This window comes from Periplaneta americana, chromosome 2 (genome assembly GCF_040183065.1).
Source record: "Periplaneta americana isolate PAMFEO1 chromosome 2, P.americana_PAMFEO1_priV1, whole genome shotgun sequence".
Classification (NCBI taxonomy): domain Eukaryota; kingdom Metazoa; phylum Arthropoda; class Insecta; order Blattodea; family Blattidae; genus Periplaneta; species Periplaneta americana.
In genome coordinates this window covers 194,476,696-194,502,753 of record NC_091118.1, presented here as the reverse complement: position 1 = coordinate 194,502,753, position 26,058 = coordinate 194,476,696, and the positions used below count along the sequence as shown (strand labels likewise).

The 26,058-nt window shown below is 35.3% G+C and overlaps 1 protein-coding gene across 10 annotated transcripts in view; it reads left to right on the top strand.

The window, feature by feature from the left end:
• Window positions 1-26,058, top strand: part of tutl (immunoglobulin superfamily member turtle) — a 985,149-nt gene that overhangs the window by 918,138 nt on the left and 40,953 nt on the right. For 7 of the 10 annotated variants that reach the window (XM_069819242.1, XM_069819241.1, XM_069819243.1 and 4 more), the window contains 4 exons: window positions 7,996-8,076; window positions 14,113-14,298; window positions 17,115-17,342; window positions 25,253-25,334. In XM_069819242.1, the coding sequence (XP_069675343.1) occupies window positions 7,996-8,076; window positions 14,113-14,298; window positions 17,115-17,342; window positions 25,253-25,334 (577 nt within the window). Of the gene's footprint in view, window positions 1-5,769; window positions 5,836-7,995; window positions 8,077-14,112; window positions 14,299-17,114; window positions 17,343-25,252; window positions 25,335-26,058 lie in introns of all 10 variants that reach the window. The other 3 variants (XM_069819245.1, XM_069819244.1, XM_069819246.1) reach the window with 2 other exon arrangements.

Here is a 26,058-nt window from a genome sequence, read left to right as displayed (position 1 = left end):
AAGCTTTCAGGTATAACTCCCTGTAAAGTTGATTTGAATAATTTCGAGGGAAAAATTGTTCCGGGGCCGGGCATCGAACCCGGGACCTTTGGTTAAACATAACAACGCTCCACCAACTGAGCTACCCAGGAACTCTACCAGACACAAATCCAATTTTTCCCTCTACATCCACAGACCTCAAAGTGGGCTTGACAACTGTCAAGCAACCACCATTGAGGGCACACTAACTCTGTGTGACTTAAATTGTGGTTTTTTTCCTCGAAATTATTCAAATCAACTTTACAGGGAGTTATATCTGAAAGTTTAATTTGCATAATACACGTCACTGTACGTTACAGAAAACCACAATTTTAGTTACACAGAGTTAGTGTGCACTCAATGGTGGTTGCTTGACGATTGTCAGTCCACTTTGAGGTCTGTGGATATAGAGGGAAAAATTGGATCAGTGTCTGGTAGAGTTCCCGGGTAGCTCAGTTGGTGGAGCATTGGTACATTTAACCAAAGATCCCAGGTTCGATGCCCGGTCCTGGAACAATTTTTCCCTCGAAATTAAACTAATATTTTTTACAATTCATTTTGATATGGTCAGCTAAGCCCAATACCGGTACTAATGTTGCTATATATCAATATATTAAATCTTTCAATCATATGGCTTAACGTAAAATATAAAACCAAATTACCGGTACCTCAGTGTTTTATATATATGTTTGCATTATGTTGTATTATTCTACAAACGTTTTCACCCTCCTAGGGGCATCATCAAGTGAAATGGTGTTTACAACATCAAAATATCCAAAATCAATTATAAAAGAATATGACCACATGTTCAAAGGAGTGCATCATAATAGAATAATAATATAATATGTGTAAATTATCAAGTATAGTTTTAAAATGAACAAAATGTTAGAATGAACATACAAAATTATACATTAAAGCATAACTGGGTCAAATATATCAAATTCACAGGCCTAAATGGCTCTTAATTGTGTGTTATGCTCATAGTATAGAGAATGCAATATGTTTAATTATGATATATGTATACCTTAGTGCTAAAACATGATAAGTATCAAATATATATGGGTTTATTACTGTCAAATTACTTATCAATAATCATGCTTTAAACCATTAGGGTATTACATGAAATGGTACATAAAAGCTGACAAATGTTTTCGCCATGTTTATGGCATCCTCAGGTCACATCGAAACGATAACACATGATGAACACTTAAAATTATCTGGTTTAAGACAATCGTTACAATGTGTTAAAAATGATATGATAGGCAGTTCAAACATATGCCATTTAAAAGTACGGTATATATATGACATAAAATTTAAAACCATGCAAAACATATAAAAACAAGCAATGCGCAATTAAATTTTATGTCTCATATATATATATATATATATATATATATATATATATATATATATACATACATACATACATACACTGGTGGCCATAATTCTGGAAACTTTTTGTTTTTGTACTGTATTATTATAACATCTGCATTGATTCACAAATTTGTACAATTTAAAATGTTAACTCGTGACTGATTCGTTAATTATGGGGTTATAATAAAGGTATTATATGAAATCCTGAATATTTTAACAATAAATAATCATTACTATGTGGGAAATTATGTTCTTGTCGTTAAAAGATCTAAATATTAATTTCAGATTTCATTATAATTTCCCATTATTTACTGCAATAAAAACTAGTCCATTGTTGATTTTAAGATTATTGTTGATCGGTAGAAGCATTGTTGAGCACTGTTAGCATAAAATGTGGACATTATCAGTGTGTTTCTATCATTTGTCTGACTTAAGATTTCGTTAGGTTAACACCTGATTGCTTTACAACAAACTTTATTGATCATTTTATCACAATGGTTCCACGAAAAGACTGAACACCTTCTAGAGCAGTCACACTTCGAGAAGAAGGCTACACATTCAAGGAAATTGCAAGAAAACTTTGTAATGGTGCTACAGTGTCTGGCGTCCAGAAGGTATGGCAGAAGTACAAATCCACAAAATCTTATAAAACAACACTTAGGACTGGTAGAAAGCCTAAAGTAATTCCAAGAGACACTATAGCACCATTACCAAGTTTTCTTGCAATTTCCTTGAATGTGTAGCCTTCTTCTCGAAGTATGACTGCCCTAGAAGGTGTTCAGTCCTTTCGTGGAACCACTGTGATAAAATGATCAATAAAGTTTGTTGTAAAGCAATCAGGTGTTAACCTAACGAAATCTTAAGTCAGATAAATGATAGAAACACACTGATAATGTCCACATTTTATGCTAACAGTGCTCAACAATGCTTCTACTGATCAAAAATAATCTTAAACTCAACAATGGACCAGTTTTTATTACAATAAATAATGGGAAATTATAATGAAATCTGAAATTAATATTTAGATCCTAAACGACAAGAACATAATTTCCCACATAGTAATGATTATTTATTGTTAAAATATTCAGGATTTAATATAATACCTTTATTATAACCCCATAATTAACGAATCAGCCACGAGTAACATTTTCAATTGTACAAATCTGTGAATCAATGCAGATGTTACAATAATTCAGTACAAAATCAAAAAGTTTCCAGAAGTATGGCCACCAATGTATGTATATATATATATATATATATATATATATATATATATATATATATATATATATACTTTTAAATGGCATATGTTTGAACTGCCTATCATATAATTTTTAACACATTTTAACGATTGTCTTAAACCAGATAATTTTAAGTGTTCATCATGTGTTATCGTTTCGATGTGACCTGAGGATGCCATAATCATGGCAAAAACGTTTGTCAGCTTTTATGTACCATTTCATGTAATACTCTAATGGTTTAAAGTATGATTATTGATAAGTATTTTGAAGGTAATAAACCCATATATATTTGATACTTATATTATACTTTCGGATCCTACATGCCTTTGAAATTGTAAAACATGATAGATAAAAGTTGAGTCATAATATAACGTTAATATACTATCGTAGAGAACTGTTAACTACCAGTATCTCATTTTTATAGACAAATTGTGTTTAAAGCAAATGCACTACTCAGAGCATCTGCAGCACCACTGTTCTGTGGCTGTGGCTGTGTATGAAGGCCTTCATTTAAATACATTATTCACAAGTGGCAGTGCATTAGCAGCGCTTCTAAAAGTGGCCTCATCTGCTGTGATTATTGTTGTTCATTTATACCCACTGGTAAACTTTCGTCTCGGCCATATATTTCTTACAATATTGCTACATTGTCCTCGGTGTTCTAGCAGCCTCCATGGTAGCCATATGATCCGAGACTTGTGGGTTCAAACCTGGATGAAAGTGATGGATTTTAAAGGGCAATAAAATCCTAGACATGGCTTCCTCCAGATAGAGAGCTTCAGACAAAATCTGTGAGCCATTTCTTGCTTGCCCCGAAATTTAGAGATAGCATAAGTGAATGGTATAAATGCTGCAACATCATCTTTTGGTTAAACGAGTGTTGAGTGACTTCTTTTCCTTTTGTGGATATATGCATCTTCAGCTGTCTTACATGTCGTACCAACATAACTTACGAGACATTACGAATGTTTCACGCTAGTTTGCATTGTACCAGCGGGATAGAAATTCGGCCATTTTTATACCTCAGGGAAGTGTGTAGGGGTAAGAAAATGGAGTGTTATGACAGGCTAGGTTAGTTTAGACTTTAATTATGTCTTACGTACTTATCTGTGACAGGTTAGGTTACGGTGGTTTAGGGTTTTGTTATGCCTTGTATAGACAAATCTGTGACAGATTAAGTTAGTTAGTTTAGGATTTTAGTGACAGGTTAGGTTAGGTTAATTTAGGTTTTTATTATGCTTTGCATATACGAAACTGTGACAGATTAGGTTAGGATAGTTTAGGGTTTTCTTATGCCTTGTATAGGCGAATCTGTGACAAGTTAGGTTAGTTTAGGATTTTAGTGACAGGTTAGGTTAGGTTAGATTAGTTTAGGCTTTTATTATGAAGATGAAGGTGGAAGCGATTGAGTGTAGCGCTCTTGAACAGGTAGTGATTTTTTGTTTTCTATTTTGGCAGTTCAAGTCAGTTGGTGTCTATTTCAAATTTGGCGGAAGTCACTGAACGCTCGTTTCACCCATCTTTTTATGAATTTTCTTTTGTTTTATTCCTCTAACTATAAATTATGCTACCCGTCAATCATGTTATCTCTTAATATGACACTTGTAATATAGTTAAAGCTGTTTTTCGAAGTTCACTTGTTTCAAGATATAAATAAATTTCCTACAGATGACCTCCATATGCCACATTACTTTCACCAGGTTGCATTTATCTGTCTTTAAAACAGAGAAAATTTGTACTTTTCAGTCTCCTCTTGCATTGTTTCATGATGTTCTACCTTTAAAGCTTAATTGTCATTAATTGTATTATAATTGTGAAATAATGGTATTATGTGTCTGTCCATTACAATGGGTAACCTAATGCTTATTGCCATACTGTTACTGACTTACAAGCAGATTGATAGTGTACAGGTGTGTGTACGAGGAAAGATTAGCTTGATAAATATATATTTTAACAGTACATGATTTCAGGCACTGCATTTGTATTTGTAGTATAATATGCTAAAATGCATTCTTGCTTCTCATTAATCCTACTGTTAGTCATAGGACATGCTATTCGTAATTCCTTAGCTTTGAATTTTAAATCTGTTGTTCTTTGCTACATACCATGCTGTTTTATTAAATGTAACTACCATGTAAACAAGTAAAATCAGATGGTTAGTGTCTAATTGTAAGAAAGTGACAAATTTTCGTTGTTATTATGTTTTAATAATACGAGTTATGTCAATACTATCACCTTTTAAAAATTAATGATATGATTTTAAAAGAAAAGACACAGCAAATAAACTGTAATTAATTGATTAACTAGTGGACTTATTCGTGTTAATTATGTAAGATTTGTGTGGCTTACAGCTGTTTCAGTGCTTCACGCACCATCTTCAGAGCCTACTAGATCACAGCATCATCTCGAACTTCTCTGCCTGTTATGTGGGTGTGTTTGATTGTTGAAAGGTGTTGAAGAGTGGAGTAAGTGTGTGTGTACTGAAATTGATCTGTGTGTTGAGAATTTGATCGGGGTGTGTTTTAGTGTGTTTGTATATTTCGTATTGTTCTAGTGTGTTGACACACCCAGATCAAATTCTCAACACACAGATCAATTTCAGTACACACGCACTATTTGACTCCACTCTTCAACACCTTTCAACAGGCAGAGAAGTTCGAGATGACGCCGTGATCTAGTAGGCTCTGAAGGTGGTGCGTGAAGCACTGAAACAGCTGTAAGCCGCACAAATCTTACATAATTAACACGAGTAAGTTCACTAGTTAATCAGTTAATTATATTCAAGTGTTAAAAGTAGTGTACGCAAGATTCAAAATGGAAAATAAACTGTATATGTATAAAACATTTTATAAACGATTTACATCCTTGAGTATTCAGAAGTATTTCAAAATATATTTCCTAGTTATTCAGATACTTCTGATGATTAGTAAAAAAAATGACTGAATTTGTTATCAAGAGATTTACAATCTCCTGTCTAGATTAGGTTACATATAGAATTCATACATGTATATGTATATGTAAAATGATTTTTCTAACAAATGGCAAGGCATGTAGCAGGGTAATGTAACCAGGAACTCCTGTACTGCTTTTCCTTTCGTGGGTTGGTCTGATCTCTCTCTGACTTCCACACGCACAGATGCAGGTGTACCTTCCCCGCCCCGGGGTGGCACGCCCGAATTCCCACCCGCTGCAGTGGACTATGGTAAGAGCTTCCTTACTGATAGGCATTTCATATCTCATTTCTGTATCTTTTTATCCCATGGTTTTATTTTGACCTGAAACTTATAGTAGAGAAATCCGTCATAGTTTAGTTTACTTCATTGTAAAACTTCTCCACATACTGCACCTCACTTTAGATTGTGGTTAGCATCCATGTAGTTGCAATTTTCTCTACTCCTCTTAGGACTTCATTATAGTACCAATGTGTAAATTCACATTCCCTCTTCCATATTTACATTCCAAATCATTTAAAACCTCTTTCTTATCTCATTAAATCACAGTTTTCTCCACAACCTTAATATTCATATACCCCATGGTATTCTTTTGCACACGTTCCCTTTTGGATAATGGTACCTTGGTATTTCTTCTTACATAGTCCATTTCAACGTCCAATAATCGTTTCTTGTAGTAATCAGTGTCTGTACCTCCCTCTCACCCATAGCATACCGTAATATTGATCATAAGTTTTGTCTTTTCTTTAAATTTTATCCATCAGTTACATGAAACAATATTATTAAATAGATTTTAAAGAATAATAAATAAAAATCATAGCTGCATTATTTTGTTTATGAGAACTAATTGTCTGAACTAGTCCAAATGTAACCTGTATTTTTGAGGTTAGCTGCATAGAATTGGAATATATCAGTCCCCTAACTGCCCTAACTTCAAACCAAGAAATGGATTCGGAACACCTCAAAATCTGTGCTTCAGCGGCTGATCATGTTAATATCTTTGAAAAATATAGGAGTGCAAGAGGTCAAATGACTTTATTGTCAAACGCCTGGCATTAGAAAACAACAATAACTTTTTTGAAGTTAGGATTGTCATATTAATTTGCCAATATTTAAGTCTCCATTCAAAATTTTAAAATCAGATACATTACTAATCCTTAATCATTACATTACACTTTCTTATTTCAACTACAGGTACTTGTAGTTATTGTTATTACAAACATTAGTTTTGCATCCTGAATGCTAGAAGAAATCCAAATTATTCCCTAGTTAGAACTGCAGTTTAAGGCAGGCGACAAATATTTCATTAATGCATTCTTCGCAATAATACTTGTTTAATTCTGTTGGTGTGCTCTTCATTAGTACTTTTAAACTTTTGAAACTCTACCCACAGAATTCCTGAAAATATATCTTATAGCTTCTAAAATCCTGAAAGACATTAGTTTGGCAACACTGCTTACTTGCTGTTTCTAAATATACTACTGGGTGTTCAGTTCAGAGTGTGTCATGGCTCGCTGTATGCCGTCATGTGGCTAGCTGATGAGCCTAGAGAATTCAATCTTCCTACACTTCCGCAGAGGTGTATAACCTATGAAGCAGAGAAGTTGCCTAGCAAGTACGGCATTCATTCTGAAGAGTACGTACCGATATGTACGGTAACGCTGGTAGTGGCAGGAATGTGAACTGTTTGGAAATACATACTGTCGGGATATGGGGAGAGGGTTAAGACGATTACTTACGTATTTGTTGACATTAACTTCGACGGTCAACATGGACACGGAGCATTTGATTTGCCTTGTGGAATGTTACCGTACGCAACCGATGATAACAAATACCCTGCGTACGACTTGCCGGCGCAAAACACAGTTCGAAAGAGGTTATGGTAGCACACAGACCGTACAGACCGCCATCTGTTGCTACGACGTTCTCAAGTTCAGATTGAAGAACGCCTTAAATAATAGGCAACTTCTCTAACATATAAGTTGAAACTTGCTTCAAATCGGTGACCCAACAACAGTGATGTCATGGCACACTTTGAAATGAACACCCAGTAGTTTATGTTTGCTGTTGGATACTTGTTCTCTGCTTGCTATCTTGACAACTTGCTACTCTACTTTCGATGTGTGCGCCTGTCTCTGGTTTTGTATCTGTTTTCTGGCTCTTGGTAACTGACCTAAAATCTGTGAAATTATGACTTCTGCGCATCTCCTATTAGAAAAAAGACATGTTTTGTGTGAATACATGTAGTAAGAAGAATGAAATGTTGAACCTCTTTTATTTCGATTTGTTATTTTAATAGACTTGTTGACCACTAGCCTTTTATTCCTCATTGTGGTTTTTGTTGTACATGAAATTTATGTTTGGTTTGTTACACACCATTGCCTTTATTTCACTGTTTTATTTCATTCCAGACATATTTGATTATAGTCTTATTGTCTTTCCAACTGATTCCACAGGAGCCACTCTTTATCCACCGATCCTGCGACCCAGAGGTACATGCTACTATGTTTTAAGTTTTTTGTTGTAAAAGTTCCAAAATTAAGTGTATTGAATATCAAATGCTTTTCAAAAGTATTTACTTATTTCTTTTAATAGGAGGGTAATTTCATAAATAACGCACAGATTGGCAGAACTGTAAAGTGGATGATGCAATACCAATGAAAATTATGTCAGTTGCAGTTGAAGGATTGAGGAAGAAGCATGTGTGTTCGTTTCGTCCATAGCATACTCTGTGTTTAGGCAACGAGAGCTAGAAATGGAGCCTACACGTGTCTTGTACTTTGACGATTGAAGATTAAAGATCGAATCTTTACATGGCAAACCCCCCCCCCCCCCATAGAAATCTACACTTCCACAGTGATTTGAGTGGAGTTTGTGGTGAACTTACATCATCATCATCATCATCATCATCATCAGTTAGCACTACAACCTGGGGTGGGTTTTGGCCTCCTTAACAACAGCCTGTCCACACCTGTGGAGTAACGGTTAGCACGTCTGGCTGCGAAACCAGGTGGCCCGGGTTCGAATCCCGGTCAGGGCAAGTTACCTGGTTGGGGTTTTTTCCAGGGTTTTCCCTCAACCCAATACGAGCAAGTGCTGGGTAACTTTCGGTGCTGGACCACGGACTCATTTCACCGGCATTATCACCTTCATATCATTCAGACGCTAAATAACCTAGATGTTGATACAGCGTCGTAAAATAACTCAATAAAAAAAATATATAAAAAAAAATAAAAAAACAACAGCCTTCCATCTTACTCTGTCCTTTACCATGTTAGTCCATCCTCTCACTCCCATAATTTCAAGATCTTTGGATACCCCATCCATCCACCTTAACTTTGGTCTACCCTTTCTCCTCCTGTTATATAGTCTACCCTTTAACATTTTAAGAGGAGTGCGTGTTTCAGGCATCCTGTTTATATGTCCTAGCCATCTCAGTCTTTGAGCTTTCATAAATTTTACAACCTCTTGACCTCCTATCAGGTTAAGAAGTTCATTGTTGGAGCATATCCTCCATCCTTGATGATCATTGACTGGGCCAAAGATTCTACGCAGAATCTTCCTGGATGGTAATATTCTTATGGGTCTTTCTCAACTTAGAGGCGGACATAATCATGTATTTAGTCTTTCCTTGATTAATTGTTAATCCCATGTTTTTGGCATTCCTGGATAATTCAATAAACAACTGTATGAGTGTGGGAGCATTTCTAGATATAATAGCTATATCATCAGCATATGCACAGATTTGACTTGATTTTGTGAATATGGTGCCTTTCTGGTCTACACTTTCTATTGCTTGATGTATGGCCAGATTGAATAATACTGTGGAAAGGTGGTGAACTTACAGTGGACTGTAAAACAGTTTCTCATTGTGCTACTCTTTCCCTGATGGTCCTGACAGCAAGTTTGCAATGTCCAGGCGTTTCTGTTTCTGTTCAGCAGTCAAGCAGTGAGAGACTCACCGCACAGAAACTTTTCTCTTTTTCAAATTCTTTGTCAAAATACGGAATACTGAATTTGTTGAAATCCTCGTAGCTTCTGAAAGTTCCTCACACGTCGCTTGATGATATTCTTGAAGAGCACCAGTCACAAGTTTCACACTTTGTTCATGTGTTGATGTTTTCGGCCTTCCTGATCTTGCATCATCGTCCAAGCTGACATGAAAACGATTAGCCCAACAAGAAACTGTAGTCCACACCTGTGGAGTAACGGTTAGCGCGTCTAGCCGCGAAACCAGGTGGCCCGGGTTCGATTCCCGATCGGGGCAAGTTACCTGGTTGAGGTTTTTTCCGGGGTTTTCCCTCAACCCAATATGAGCAAATGCTGGGTAACTTTCGGTGTTGGACCCCGGACTCATTTCACCGGCATTATCACCTTCATCTCATTCAGGCGCTAAATAACCTAGATGTTGATAAAGCGTCGTAAAATAACCTACTAAAATAAAAGAAACTGTACTACAGTCCACTGTAAGTTCATCACAAACTCCGCTGTGGATTTCTGTGAGGTTCTGCCACATAAAAATTCGATCTTTGATCTTCAATAATTGTAACAGTACCCAAGACACTTGTAGGTTCCATTTCTAGCTCTCGTTACCTAAATACAGAATGTGCTATGGACGAAACGAAAATACTTGCTTCTTCCTCAAATCTTCAACTGCAACTGATGTAATTTTCATTGGTGTTGCATCATCCACTTCACAGTTCTATCAACCTCTGCTTTATTTATGAAATTATCATCGTATCTTGTATTGTTCAAATTGCTTTACTTTCGGTGAAGAATTACAAGCACTTCATGCCATAACTTTCCAATTACTGTAAGAAACCTTATTCTAATAAACATAACATTATCCTAACTGCACTGAAAAAAAAAGTTCATAATATTCTTATTTACCTACATGGTGAAATACACTAATTATATGTTATAACTGAAACTTTGTAGTTCTCTTTTTTCAAAACATTACGCAATTTTTAAAACTCCAGAAAGCAGTATGTGGAGTCCTTAGATTTTATGCAAGGAGAAACTGTCAAATTGAAGCCAAGCATTTAAACTGTATCAAATGAAATAAGAATTATATTTATAACTGACTTAAATAGGCTTTCACTGCTCCATTTGTATGTAAATTAAAATGATTGATTTTGTAATTTTATAATATTCTTCATTTACATGTTAAAATCTATGATAGACACTTATTTTTTCTGAAGATTGTTATTGTGCTGTAGATTTAATGATAATCTCTAGTGGTAAACAAACTACAGGCTACAGTTTTAATCCTATCTTTGAAGTAAGTAGACTCATTTTATAGAGTTCCGAGACTAGAAAACAGTGTTAGTATTAGATTAAGTCAATCCGTTGTAAATTTACAATTTTAAATAAAGTAAAGATGTGATACCTGCAATTATGTTAGTTGTTTGCCATATCTAATGTCCGAGCATTTAAAATTATTCCATGTTTTTGACACCTCCACAAACAATGACAATATTCTTTGAGTCTTGTACTTGATGCTTGTTAAGATCCTAATTTATTGATTAGCATTCAAGGTAAAAGTTAATGTAAATAATTTGCTAGTATGTATCTGGTTACAGCAGATGTGATGATTAAGTTATCATCTGCGTCTGCCAAAATTTAAGAAGTCGTGAAGGTTATAAAAATCATGTCCCTTTATAAATATTTCAGTATAAATTGTCATGAAAACCAGCGGCATATTCAGGCAGTGGTAAAAGCAGCATATGTTCCCCTTTAACTATAAATTCGAAAATTTATAAACAATTTTAATGCGTACATGAATGTATACCTATAACTGATTTCTTAGCTTATTTCGTTACCCATTTCATAATTTATTACGTCTGGCGATTTTTTTAATTCCCACTTTTTAAATAATATTATATTATTAAGTTTTCATTTACATTACATCCGTTATTATTTCTTACTGTTTTCTTACATATTTCATAATCTTCTCTATGTGTACCAGGTGTGTAATATCTTTGATGTTTGGTCAGAACTTGGTAACTCCAAAAATGACTTTTTTTTTTAGCAAAAGCATAGTCCTATATAAAAGCAGTTCTCTTTCGTTTGGTATAGCTGTAATATCTCCATCTAATCTTATGCTATTTTCATTCACATTTATATGTAAAGAAGAATTATGATTTGTACAGGGATAGTGAAAATAAAAATGCTTGTATCTCAAAACAGGTTTTTTTGGAGTTATCATGTTTTGATGAAACACCACAGATATATTATTGTTATTTTAATGGTTAAAATGTATTATTGTTGTTGTTATTATTATTATTATTATTATTATTATTATTATTATTATTATTACTATTATTATCATTATCATTATCCACATAATATAATATTCAGTCTCGTGTTTACCATGCTGGCCACTGAATCCAATGTTCAAGGGTTCAAACCTGCCTGAGGGAAATGGATTTGCAGAGCAATAAATTCCTTAGTATGCTTCCTCCAGGAGGGAAGTAAAGCTCTGGGTCTTGTGTCGTAGATTTGTGGCATATAAATGAACTCTGAATCTTGATAAAGTGTTCCATGAGAAATATGTCGGCAATTTTTAGTCATATTGAATTTGGTGTTGAATAGCCCTACTGTTGAAAGCTCTGTTAAAATGAACTACTGTTAGCATAATATTAAAATTAAAATTCAAACGTTATTTGTGTATGTAAGTTCTTACTGACTGAGCCTGTCTGAAAATAAAACTTACTACCTGAATACGCCACTGCATGGAACTGATTCTGAAAATAGTATTTCGCGAAATTTTTCGATAATTTCGGAGTTTACCAGGATTCGTATCTATAGAGACACATTTTTGTACCTACAAACATTTAAAGTGTTACATATACCTTCGATGATCGAAAAAATTAATTTATCATTCTTCTTCTATTTATTAAATCGAATTTTTAGCTTTATATCTGTGAAAAAAATTTTAAGGAATCTATAAAATTGGTCAACTTATGTATTAAAATGTCTTGTCATGTACTGACTTCAGCATCATCTTCTGCAAGATTGTTGCTCGTTTATTCAAAACTACATTTTTCTAACTTCAATCCATAATAACTTTGCCAGTTTTTAAGATATCTCCACCAAATTTTACATGCTTGTTTCATTGGATATTATAAAAGAGATTACCTACAAATATGATCGTATCATTAGTTAAAAAGAAAAAAAATATATTAAGCATTTCATGATTTTTTCTTACATATTGCAAAAAAAAAATTATGACTATATTTAATGGAGCTACATGGAAGCTGGTATGTCATTCTTTTCATATACTTATTAGCTCCAAGTTAAAAAAGTATTACCAAAAAATATTAAAAATTTGGAGAGTTTTAAAGGTTTAACTGTGTCAGGATGTCACTTGTTGTCAAAATAATAATAATAATAATAATAATAATAATAATAATAACTTTTACTCAAATATGAATATGTGCTTTTACTGAGAAATGAACAAAGATAAACCATGCATAGTTTCAGATCAAATTAACATAATATTGATGAGATACAAAAATTCTAATTCTTTGCTTGCATCATTTTTATGCTGTAAAGGTATATGTACCCCCTTAAGTGTAGTTTATGACGGGAGAAAGGAATAAACAAAAAAGTGTTGTTTTTGTATTTCTGAAATTATAACATAAAATGTTATTACTGAAAACATTTCATTATAGTTAATCGCTAATTCATTAGGATGAGTTTTTTTATATTAATTTTTTTCAGACTCCAAAGCAGCTATTCTATCAACAGTCTCTAAACACACACCTTCACCTCAAACAGCAGAAATAACTAAAATGCTCTCTCAATTAATATCACTCAATAAAAGAATTGTATTCCAATGGATACCATCCCATTGTGGAATCCTGGGAAACGAGAATGCGGATGCTTTAGCAAAGAAGGGCAGCACTGCTACTTACAGACCTGTTACTAAATCTACGTATTACTCTGTGAAAAGATTTATTAAGTCTACATACTGAGACTTCAACAAACAAAATTTGATAACACAATCTCAAGGGAAAAAATGGAACTCTCTGCATCATAATCCACAGTTAATTCCCGATTTACCACGAAAATCGTCTGTAGCTGCATTTAGATTGGCAACAGGTCATGATTGTTTGGCCAAACACCTGCATAGAATTGGAATATATCAATCCCCTAACTGCCCATTGTGCAACTCAGACCAAGAAATGGATTTGGAACACCTCAAAATCTGTGCTTCAGTGGCTGGCCATGATAATATCTTTGAAAAATATTGGAGTGCAAGAGGTCAAATGACTTTATTGTCAAACGCCTGGCATTAGAAAACAACAACACATTTATTTTCTTAAATTCATGAAATTTAATTTAGAATCTAATATCATTTCACACTAAAAAAAACCTATTTGATTTGAGATTGAGCTTCTGATTTGTCCAGCTGTAATCACATGTTACATCTGAAGCTTGCATTACCACATTATCAACATATTATATACACAGTGTGGACAAAGGTTCATAAGAACATTAATTTGGAGTGTGAATGTTTATAGGGCCTAAACCTGGACCACCTCGCAATCTCACAGTGACCGAGATCAATAATGGCTTCCTAATCACGTGGCAATCTCCGCTGGAACGAGCCCATCTGGTCCAATACTACACCATCAAGTACAAGACAGATTCAGGTTGGAAGACCCTAAACAAAGGCTCCATACGACCTGAAGAAACGTCCTATCTTGGTGAGTTTTCCAAGCTGTGTATGATCTAAGACTGGTATTACACTATCAAAGTTCTTTGACAAAGAATGTAATAAAATATTTTATGCTCGACCATGCCGAAATGTAGTAATTATACACCTGGTAGCAGTCCTTTAATGCATGTCATTAAAGTACACCTACTCATTAAAGTACAGGTGTTCAGCCAATGACAACTCAGCTTACAAGTGTTCAGCCAATGACAAGTCAGCTTTGTACCGTTATAAAACCGCAAGTATCGATTATTCTCGGATATGCAATCGAAAGAGAATTAGCGAAAAGTCACGGAGGCTGGAAATCCAATACTGTCGCAGAAGGTTATGTTCTGTTACTATAATAATTAGCGTTAATTGCAAATAATATTCAAATAAATTCAAGTTGTCATCTCGTTTTTCAATGTCGAATTCAGTAATCAAGGTTATATCAAGTTTAACGGGATTACATCAAGGTCAATGACATTATTGTTCCTCGGAAAAAATCAATACTTTCGCGTCTGCGCACATCTCACAATTCACGACCTAGAACAAGGTCACTTCCGATCTTGTCAGATACAAATAAAATGTATACATCTGAATAATTTCAAGTTAGAACTATGGTCGAGCATAAAAAGTCGTATGAAACTTGCCTATAATGGTAATTAAGATGCTCGTATGAATATTATGAAACTCGCTTGCGCTCGTTTCATAAATATCTATACTTGCGTCTTAATTACTATCATTATAGGCTCGTTGCATAATGTACTATTATCAAAGAACTGTGATAAACGGAAGGATTTTGTAACATTTTAAAATTCCTTTGCAGAAGTTACATTTGTTCGGATCAAATCTCTGCACATTTAAAGGACAAAACTAAAACTCTTTCAATCATTTATTATCTTACCTGATATTCCGGTTCTGGACAATTAGCCACAGAAAATTGGTAACTGGGACAATTGGCCACAGAAAATAGGAAATAGGGACAATTCGCCACAGATAGACAATTCGCCACAAGTAGACAATTCACCACAAATAGACAATTCACCACAAACAGACAGTTTATTTAAATGTGAATTAGTGGCAAATATGATAAGTTTCACGTTGTCCTCTGGTTCAAAATACAACAACCACCTTTCTCCTTGTATAGTCTTAGTGTATCTGTCGGCTATAACTTTCAGTTCGTCAATATACCTTGGTTCAGGTGATAGATGCAGCTTCCTGGCACGTCGCACAGTTTTTTTAATAGATGGTTTCTTCAGTAGATTCACATTGGCTTAGCCTGCAATACGCTGTAACTCATTATGAATAATGACAGACGTTGGATCTCAGGAAGTCCCCGCTCTTGCCTCATGTTCTCTACACATTCCTTTGCCTTAATCCTTCCCCAGTCTGCAGAATGATTCTTGTGTTCAGACGGTTCTTTGACGACACTGCTGCCATCTTCTGATAACGTGACTGTTGCATTACACCGCCACGCATGTCACAGCGCCGAACAACTCCATTCTTATTTCTTCTAAGTCTCGTGTACATGTAGCCAAGATATATTAATTTGTCAAAACCTCTTTCCAATTTTGTGAACCAAATTTCTTCCGCCATAGTTCCGAATTAGTTTACAGCTTCTGGACTTGTCTTGTGTTACCATAGAAATATATTATAAATTGTTGCGAATTTGAGTATTGCCTTGAATTTTAATGTGTGGCTAATTATTGTCTTTGATACGAATTTCAATTATGTGGCGAGTTGCCTCTGTGGCAAATTTTCTGTGGCGAGTTGTCCCCAACCCCTGATATTCTTCTTACGGTTAGGAAAAACCTCGGAATCCTCGACCTCATCTCGCCAAATACCATTTCGCTATACCAATCCCATCAACACTAAATAACCAAATAGTTGATACTGTGATCTTTATTACCGAACAACAATGTACTTTTATTATCTCAACAATAACTATTCACTCTCTACAATTTAACTTCACTCCCGTCAACAATGGGATTTGCTCTCCGCACAGCAACACAGCGTTCGTTATTGCACTCCACAAACGACAATGACAATTTACTTGGACTATTACGAACAACAATGAACTGTTAATCTTAACTAATATTTACAAAGCACTATTTACAAATCAGAACTGTCAGTTCTCAGTTCACAGTTCTTCTAGCTCAGTCACTCGAGTTCACAGTATCTCGAACCACAGACCTTCAGAGACAGTCCACTGTACTCGAACTCAGGTCCCTCCAACTGCGGTCCACTGCACTCGAACTCCAGGCTTCAGGCTCCACAGTTACGGACACAACTCAAGTCGCGCTCTGGTCTCGAAGCTGGCTTCACTGCTCTCCACTGACTGACTGACTCACTGGATGACTAAACTGAAACTGCTCAAGTTCGCTCGCGTTTCTTCTTTTATAGCTAAGCCATAGTTACGAGAAATTTCTACGGGTGTCCTCTCGAATTATCTGGATATCTCCACTTCCACGGACTCCTCTAGAAGATTCGGGAGGGTCCGTCCGTCCCCCTCCTTCACTCCGCACGTAGCAGCTGCGCGCGCAGCCTCCCCTCGCGCGTCGCAGTAGTACACCGCCCCTCTACCCTCTCAGCATCCAGACGCTCCCATACCAGCATTTCGTCTGCCGCACGCCCTGTCGGACGCGTGTTCGAACCCCGGTGCAGCTGTCACAATATAGTGTCGTTAAATAATGAACTAAAAAAAATTAAAAGTAATTAAATCTTTGCTAGGAACCCTGAATTTTTAACACATAAGGCCGATAAACAGGTTACGTAATTGTTGTTATGTTCTTTGTGACTTATTTGACACACTTTCTTGTCTTACAGTGAAAAATCTGGTTGGTGGTCGGACTTACTACTTCCGAGTGTTGGCCAATTCTCTGAAAAGTTATGAAAGCAGTGAGGAGGTGAAATACCCAGTGCCAGCGAGAGTGAAACATAAGGCTATTACTGCAGGTGTTGTTGGTGGTATCCTCTTCTTCATTGTCGCCATCATACTCTCAGTTTGTGCTGTCAAGATATGTAACAAGAGAAAACGACGGAAACAAGAAAAAGGTACCTATTACAGTTTACCATCCTGTGGTGATTTTGAAGTACAGCAATGCTTTACATATATACCCTCATTTCGCCCTGACTTGTGATAATACATGAATGGTCAGAATTTATAGCTTTTGATCAGTGGCGGTTTTAGTAGGTGGGGCATGAGTGAACAAAAACCGTAGTGTGCTCACATGAATTCATATAAGTTATTGACGACTGAAGAAGGTATCGAATATTGCCAAATTATTTTTTTTATTTTTTTATTTTATTTATTTAACCTGGTAGAGATAAGGCCATTCAGGCCTTCTCTTCCCCTCTACCAGGGGATTACAACTACAATATTAAGAATACAATTACAATTATAATTATGGTGAAATCATTGCAATAAGTGAATGTCTCAGGAATCTTCTATGCCACATCAATAAATTTAGGAATGCAGTTATATTGTCAGACTCCAAAGCAGCTATTCTATCAATCGTCTCTAAACACACACCTTCATCTCAAACAGCAGAAATAACTAAAATGCTCTCTCAATTAATATCACTCAATAAAAGAATTGTATTCCAATGGATACCATCCCATTGTGGAATCCTGGGAAACGAGAATGCGGATGCTTTAGCAAAGATGGGCAGCACTGCTACTTACAGACCTGTTACTAAATCTACGTATTACTCTGTGAAAAGATTTATTAAATCTACATACTTAGACTTCAACAAACAAAATTTGATAACTCAATCCCAAGGGAAAAAATGGAACTCTCTGCATCAAAATCCACAGTTAATTCCCGATTTACCACGAAAATCGTCTGTAGCTGCATTTAGATTGGCAACAGGCCACGATTGTTTGGCCAAACACCTGCATAGAATTGGAATATATCAGTCCCCTAACTGCCCATTGTGCAACTCAAACCAAGAAATGGATTCGGAACACCTCAAAATCTGTGCTTCAGTGGCTAGTCATGATAATATCTTTGAAAAATATTGGAGTGCAAGAGGTCAAATGACTTTATTGTCAAATGCCTGGCATTAGAAAACTACAACAATTATAATTACAATTAATATTAAATTTACAGATACAATAAAAATCAAAGTACTAAAAGATTAACTGATTAATAAAAGCTAGACAGTTTATTGTAAACGTTAAGAAGAGAGAAGCATTTCTTTTATTGATTAAGTACAAATTAAACCTACTCTACGCAGTAAGAAAATGCTTAATAAGCTTGCTTTTGAACGCTACTAAATTCTGACAGTCTCTGATGTCACTGGGTAGGGTATTCCACAAGCGCGAGAGCGAGATTGTGTATGATGATGAATACGATGATGTCTTATGTGTTGGTATGGCTAGTATGCGGCTATTTTGCGTGCGTGTGAAGAGATTATGATATGATGACAGGTAACTGAAACGGGAGGCAAGGTAGGTAGGTGTAGAAGTGTGAAGGACTTGGAAAAGGAGAACAAGAGAATGAAAATTTCTAAGTTCATAGCCGTAGCCAGTTTAGAATTTGGAAGGATGGGGTAATGTGGTCAGCGCGACGGACATCGCAGATGAAGCGAACACAAGAATTATGAACACGTTGTAATTTTTGCGACTGGTTGACATTGAGGTCAGTCAGTAGAAAATCACAATAATCGAAGTGGGGCATTACTAGTGTTTCCACTAGTATTTTCTTGAGTGATTGCGGAAGGAATTTTCGAATGCTGTTAAGGAATGTAGTATGGAAAGCACTTTTTTGTTAATATGGATTACTTGGTTATTCCAGTTTAAATACGTATCAAAGCAAACTCCAAGGTTTTTAACACAGGAAGCAAAAAAGGGATTATTGTGTCATTTAACTTGACTGGAAGAGCAGGAGTAATGTTGCATAATAGACGTTGATGTCCCACTAAGATTGCTTGTGATTTTCTTGCACTGAGAGTCAAACCAAACTTTCTGGCCCATGCAGATATAGATTCAAGGTCCTCGTTAAGATTTTGTATTGCGTCATTGAGTGAGTCAGGGGTTGTATGGATATAGATTTGTAAATCGTCTGCGTAGAGGTGATGCTTACAGTGCCGTAGAGTCGAGGGGATGTCATTTACGTAAATAGTGAATAGTAGTGGTGATAGAACAGATCCCTGTGGGATTCCAGAATTACGTACTCCATTATGGAATGTTGTAGAATACATATACCTAAGTACAAGATTAGCAGTCATTGATATACAGGGTGTAACTAAAATGTATGGCAAAACTTTAGGGGTATATTCTTCTCATATAGAGGATGAGAAAATGTTATATGAACATTATGAAATAAAACACCATATCAATATCACATGGAAATCTGCCTTACAGGAAGTGCTCAAAATGACCCCCATTAGCACAGATACATTCATTAACCTGCCATCATATTGAATCGCGGATGGAGAATGTCATATTGTCTCGCAGTCTTCCAAAATATGGGCTTGAAGACTGTCTTCATCTTGCATTGGGGTTCCATGCACAAGCTCTTTTAAATGGCCCCACAAATAAAAGTCTAGTGGGTTTAGATACGGAGAACACGAATGCCGAGGAATTGGTCCACCTCTACTTATTCTTCTGTCACGGAATGGTTTATCCAACAATGTGTCAACTCTGGGTTCAATGTAACTGTTGTTATACAATAGCTATGATGTCATTCCACACAAAAACAGAGTTACTTGCGCATCATACAATGAACGTAGATTTTATGTATGTATCTGTGCTAAGGGAAGCTATTTTGAGTACTTTCTATAAGACAGATTTCCATGTGGTATCCTATTTTTATTTCATATGTACCGCATCACACACTATAAGCAGAGTTGCACAAAAAGGGCTGTAACAAGAAAATAAAACATTTCCGGGCCCATGTTCATATAACAATTTTTCATCCTCTATATGAGAGGAATATGCCCTTAAATTCTTAACATACATTTCAGTTACATTCTGTAGAGTGAGAAAAATTGTTGGTAAACAATAATGATATATATTATGCATCAAAGCGTTCAGTTATATCAGCGAAATGCTGAACTGACTGTCTTACGTCATTCTTTACAATCACAGAGCTCATGTGACATTGGATCTGCCAACCTGCGAGAGATGAAATGCGGGAGATGGAAATTTAGTAGTGAGCATCCATTTTTAATAACAATACGAGTAATAATAATAATAATAATAATAATAATAATAATAAATCGTATTATTTATACAATGTACTCACTCTTATCACCATTTAATTCGAGAAAAATTCGTTCCGGCACCGGGAATCGAACCCGGGACCTCTCAACTCTACGCGCTGAGTGCTCTTTCCAACTGAGCTATGCCGGGACATGATCCATTGTGCCGGCCAAAATCCTCTCGTAATGTTTTACGGCCTTTCTACCTGCACTTTAGACAATGTAAGTCACACGTGCAGGAGCGCATATTTAAACGACTTTATGGCCATATTCAATATCAGTTTGTGACAACTGCTAACAGTTAATACATCACATATTCATTATATATGAGGTCTCGCCATCCTCATTGAATATTACTCGACTAATATGATATGATATGATAACAATGATATTTTAGGTAGACATTCTCCGTCTACCCTGTCTGCCCATGATGCTCAGGCACTGCTGAGGATGGTTTGATATTAACTTTTTAAAGCAAAATAAGTAGTTGAAAGTGCAATAGTACCATAGTTTAAGTTTGAGCCAATCCCACACAAACTATTTTTTTCTGGAACCGCCACTGCTTAGCTGTATATTTAGAACACGCTTTTTTTTATTGTTGTACTGCTGTATTTCACTTCAAAATCACCATAACTCTTCTTACAAAGTTGAAATTAATGTTTAATAATGTGGGGAATGTATTGAACAAAAAATCTATTTGATGGTCTCATTTAATACTTACCAGTTCAGAATAATTATTAGAATGAAACTTTTATTAAATCAGTTTTGGAATAAGTAGCATAAATGTAAAATGTTTGGAATTACGACCTCAAGTAAAACGTATGGAGTTAAGAAGTACAGAAAATATTTTAAATTGTGATATTACAATTCTGAAAACATTCCCCATTTTGTTTAATAAATTTGTTGGATTATCGTAAATTTGATACTGTTATACTTGTTATGCCAGCATAAGTGTTATAATACATCCTTATCCAAGAAGGATTGAAGGAAACTTTATTTAGCATCAGAACATGCTGGTTTTAGGAGAGACATAAAAGTTCAACCATAAAATTTACTTAGTCTTACGTTAAAATTGTTAAAAAAGACATATACCTTGGACAGACGGCCCGTTTCGACGCTATGTCACGTCATCTTCAGTGTCTCTTGAACCACTGGTGATCTTGACTCTGCGATGTACAGTTGTCAATGGTAGGGGTGGGGGTGTGTTGTTCCTATGGTGGGGGCTGGCTGTTTGTGTGTTATGATGTATTATGACGTCGAATAATGTGTGTGTATTGAACTGCAATTGTGTGTTAAGTATATATTGTGGGTATGCTATTGTATTCTTATATATTTCGTACTGTTCTAGGATGTTTAATTGTGAACTTTTTGGTGTGATGTGTAAAATTTCCATATCTGTTTCTATATTATTGTAGTCATGATTATAGTTGATAATGTGGTCTGCATAATTTGATGTGATGTAGGGTTTGGTTATAGCTTTAATATGTTCATTATATCTTCTGTGAAAGGATCTTCCTGTCTGCCCTATGTAAAAATGTGGGCAACTATTGCAATTTAATTTGTACGAAATATATAAGAATACAATAGCATACCCACTATATATACTTAACACACAATTGCAGTTCAATACACACACATTATCCGACGTCATAATACGTCATAACACACAAACAGCCAGCCCCCACCATAGGAACAACACACCCCCATCCCTACCATCGACAACTGCACATCGCAGAGTCAAGATCACCAGTGGTTCAAGAGACACTGAAGATGATGTGACATAGCGTTGAAACGGGCCGTCTGTCGAAGGTATATGCCTTTTTTAACAATTTTACACTTTTTTAACGTAAGACTAAGTAAATTTTATGGTTTTAACAAAGTGTTAACGAGAACGTTAATCAATGATAAAAGTTCAGTAATGTGCAAATAGTGCTTATAAGGATAAAATAGATAAAGGTCATACTGAAGGACAAATGTGCTCTGATTCTAATGTCTTCTCCAAAAACCCAATCAAGACTGGGCAGAAGTCAAGAGAACAGTGCTGTGTTATTGCTTTAATTTCGTAACAGTTGCACCATTCATTTCTGGAAAAAGGTTCACAATTCAAACTTAATGAAACCATATATAAAGTAAAATAATTTTTTATTTGAAGAACGTGATATTAGGATAACAGCTTCTCAATAAGTACCAATAGAATTGTAAATTATATATTATAAATTCTATACCTTTGCAAAGCAAGAATTAATATAGAGCTATTACCAAGTAAGTTTTCTTTGGATAAGAATTAGGTACGTTTATAGTGGTGAAAGAAACACAGATTAGAGCTACTCTAAGAGTCATAGATGATACTGAAGAAGGAGGAACTGAAACCAAGACTTTATTGAATTACAGAGCAGAGCATCATACTTAATTATTTGTTGAAATCAAGATGACTGACACATAACATACGATACATAACGTAAAGAAAAATAAATGAAAACAGTATACAGTGTTGAAATAAAGAGAGATGAAGGAAAAGAAAAGTTTTCTGCCACTTCAGCAACAATAATAAGCACTGATGACGAGGAGGGCCTCAGGATTTAACATAACCTGCTCATTCTTACTTAGGTATGAATTACGTATTATTTTAGTTTGGTTAAGAGAACAACAGAAATCAATATGGAGACACAGAGAGAAAACAATTATATAATCAAGTAAAGTAACTTCTTGACACACTGCTAATGAAGTGTGTTCTGTTAAAGTGAAATAGAAACCTGTGTCATAAGAATGACTATAATTCTAGTAAAGTGAAATACGTAATAAAAATTAACTTCAGTCATACTACATAAGTGTAATTAATTTTATTGTTATTCTGTACTTCCAAGAAAATATTTAATTTACATGCACCTATTTTGCACTTACTTCATTGCCATTATGCACTTGCAGGCTGCTTAAATCACTGAGTACATATTACAGTAATGATAGTACTATAGAATTGGTACTACTGTAAAATTGGGCTGTTATAAATTTATGCAGAGCACCTAATTATGCTATTTGAATGTATCTTGCTAATAAAGTATTGGAAATGAAGATATCTTTACGTCACGTTCATAAAATACTATATGAGAGAGATCTCGGAAAAATGCACTTTTGGTGCTTGAGTCATTTCAGTATAAAAAGAGATGCAGGACTGTATGGATGCTAAATAATTATATTAAGGGTAATTAGACAGGAAAGAATTTTAAATGATTAGTAATTCTGATGTTAGAGCTTTCGCCATTTGTATAAATATTTAATACATAATGTACTTAATAAGTTAGTATTATGTGAAAGAAGATAGACTGTTTACTACAAGCTACTTGTACAGATTCTAGAAAACTTTTGTGTCTATATATGTAATAATAATAATAATAATAATACACCATTGTATTCTTCACCTGACATAATTAGGAACATAAAATCCAGACGTTTGAGATGGGCAGGACATGTAGCACGTATGGGCGAATCCAGAAATGTATATAGAGTGTTAGTTGGGAGGTTGGAGGGAAAAAGACCTTTGGGGAGGCCGAGACGTAGGTGGGAAGATAATATTAAAATGGATTTGAGGGAGGTGGGATATGATGATAGAGACTGGATTAATCTTGCTCAGGATAGGGACCAATGGCGGGCTATGTGAGGGCAATGATCCTCCGGGTTCCTTAAAAGCCAGTAAGTAAGTAAGTAAGTAATAATAATACACTTTGCTGCTTTTCATATATCCACATCTAATAAGATACTTGAAATGAATTTAAATACTTTTATAGTCACAATCATGCCATGGTATGAAAGAAAAATTTCACAACCTCGAGCGGGATTCGAACCTGCGACTTCCTGTACTCCAGTCAGGCGCTCTACAAACTGAGCTATCGAGTTCGTCTCACGCCAAAGGCTAGGTTCGAATCCCGCTCGAGGTTGTGAAATTTTTCTTTCATACCGTGGCATGATTGTGACTATAAAAGTATTTAAATTCATTAATATGTCACATCAACGGACGTATATACGTCATCCAACATCGTAAGATGAAGATTATACTTGAAATGTTAGAAAGTTCTAACATAGTACGTTTAGTTATGAAAAGGAAAGCCAAAATGAAATTCTCTGCAAGATTTAATCAGAAAGTGTAAGGTTTTCATTTAATCTCCATTCCACCCATAATCAAATTGGCTTACTTAAAAATACGATGCAGTTCTGTCATAGGATAACCTAGTAGCTTTTCTGAAGTGAAAAAAATAGCGACTTTCGAAACAAGATAATAATCAAACAAAACAAATTCTTAAAATGCAGGTAACTAAAATTTGTATTGTATTAAATATTATGAGAAATGACATTTTATTCATTCATTCAAAAAGACACTGACTCGCCAATTTATACAAACCGGTATCAAAGGAGAACTTCCACAGGGACAACTTTAAGTCCTTACAATTGCAACAGATCGTAGATTACAATTGGAATGACGTGATACGCTGTGAACTTCCACATTTGAATGGGAGCGTGAAATTGTCACTGACATTTGATCCAGATGGAAAAATATGAACTAGTGAAAAACGCTATCAATTTAATGTGAACCTGTGTGAAGCTATCACAATAATTGGAATATATAGTGTATTGCAATAAAATTGTTTGCTGCACTGTTATATTGCACAAGATGGACTTCTGCACCAAATGTGAACATGGCGTCTCGTATACAGATTTTCTCACTTTGAGCTTTGATCTTACAGCTTTCCTTTATTTTGTACGCAGCATATAATATGGTCGCCTGTCGTGTAACTGATGCAAGAAATGGTGGCCAACCGCCAGGGGCCAGCCAAGTGCCTTTGAAAAAGTAAGTAAAAGGGTTGTTATGTTGTTGAAGATGTTATATGTTGTAAATGTTATGTTTTAAAGTAGTGTGAATTGGTGTGTACTTAGTTAAGGTATTCAGTCCAGGCATGCTTTGATGAGAAAAGATGTCCATATGGAACTCACCAAGCGGAAGAATCATTTGTAATTGCTTTGTTTCATTTCAGAAGAGTTCATTTAATTCATACGTACATGCATAGATATGTAATATAAACATTTCTCTTGAGAATGTAAAATAATTGAAATTGTTTCGAATAGATTTGGCACATCAAATAGTGAGTTATACATTTGCAATTGTATTTCCTTCCTGGGAAACGAGAATGCGGATGCTTTGGCAAAGAAGGGCAGCACTGCTACTTACAGACCTGTTACTAAATCTACATATTACTCTGTGAAAAGATTTATTAAATCTAAATACCTAGGCTTCAACAAACAAAATTTGATAACACAATCTCAAGGGAAAAAATGGAACTCTTTGCATTAATCCACAGTTAATTCCCGATTTATCACGAAAATCGTCTGTAGTTGCATTTAGATTGGCAACAGGCCATGATTGTTTCGCCAAACACCTGCATAGAATTGGAATATATCAGTTCCCTAACTGCCCATTGTGCAACTCAAACCAAGAAATGGATTCGGAACACCTCAGAATCTGTGCTTCATTGGCTGGCCATGATAATATCTTTGAAAAATATTGGAGTGCAAGA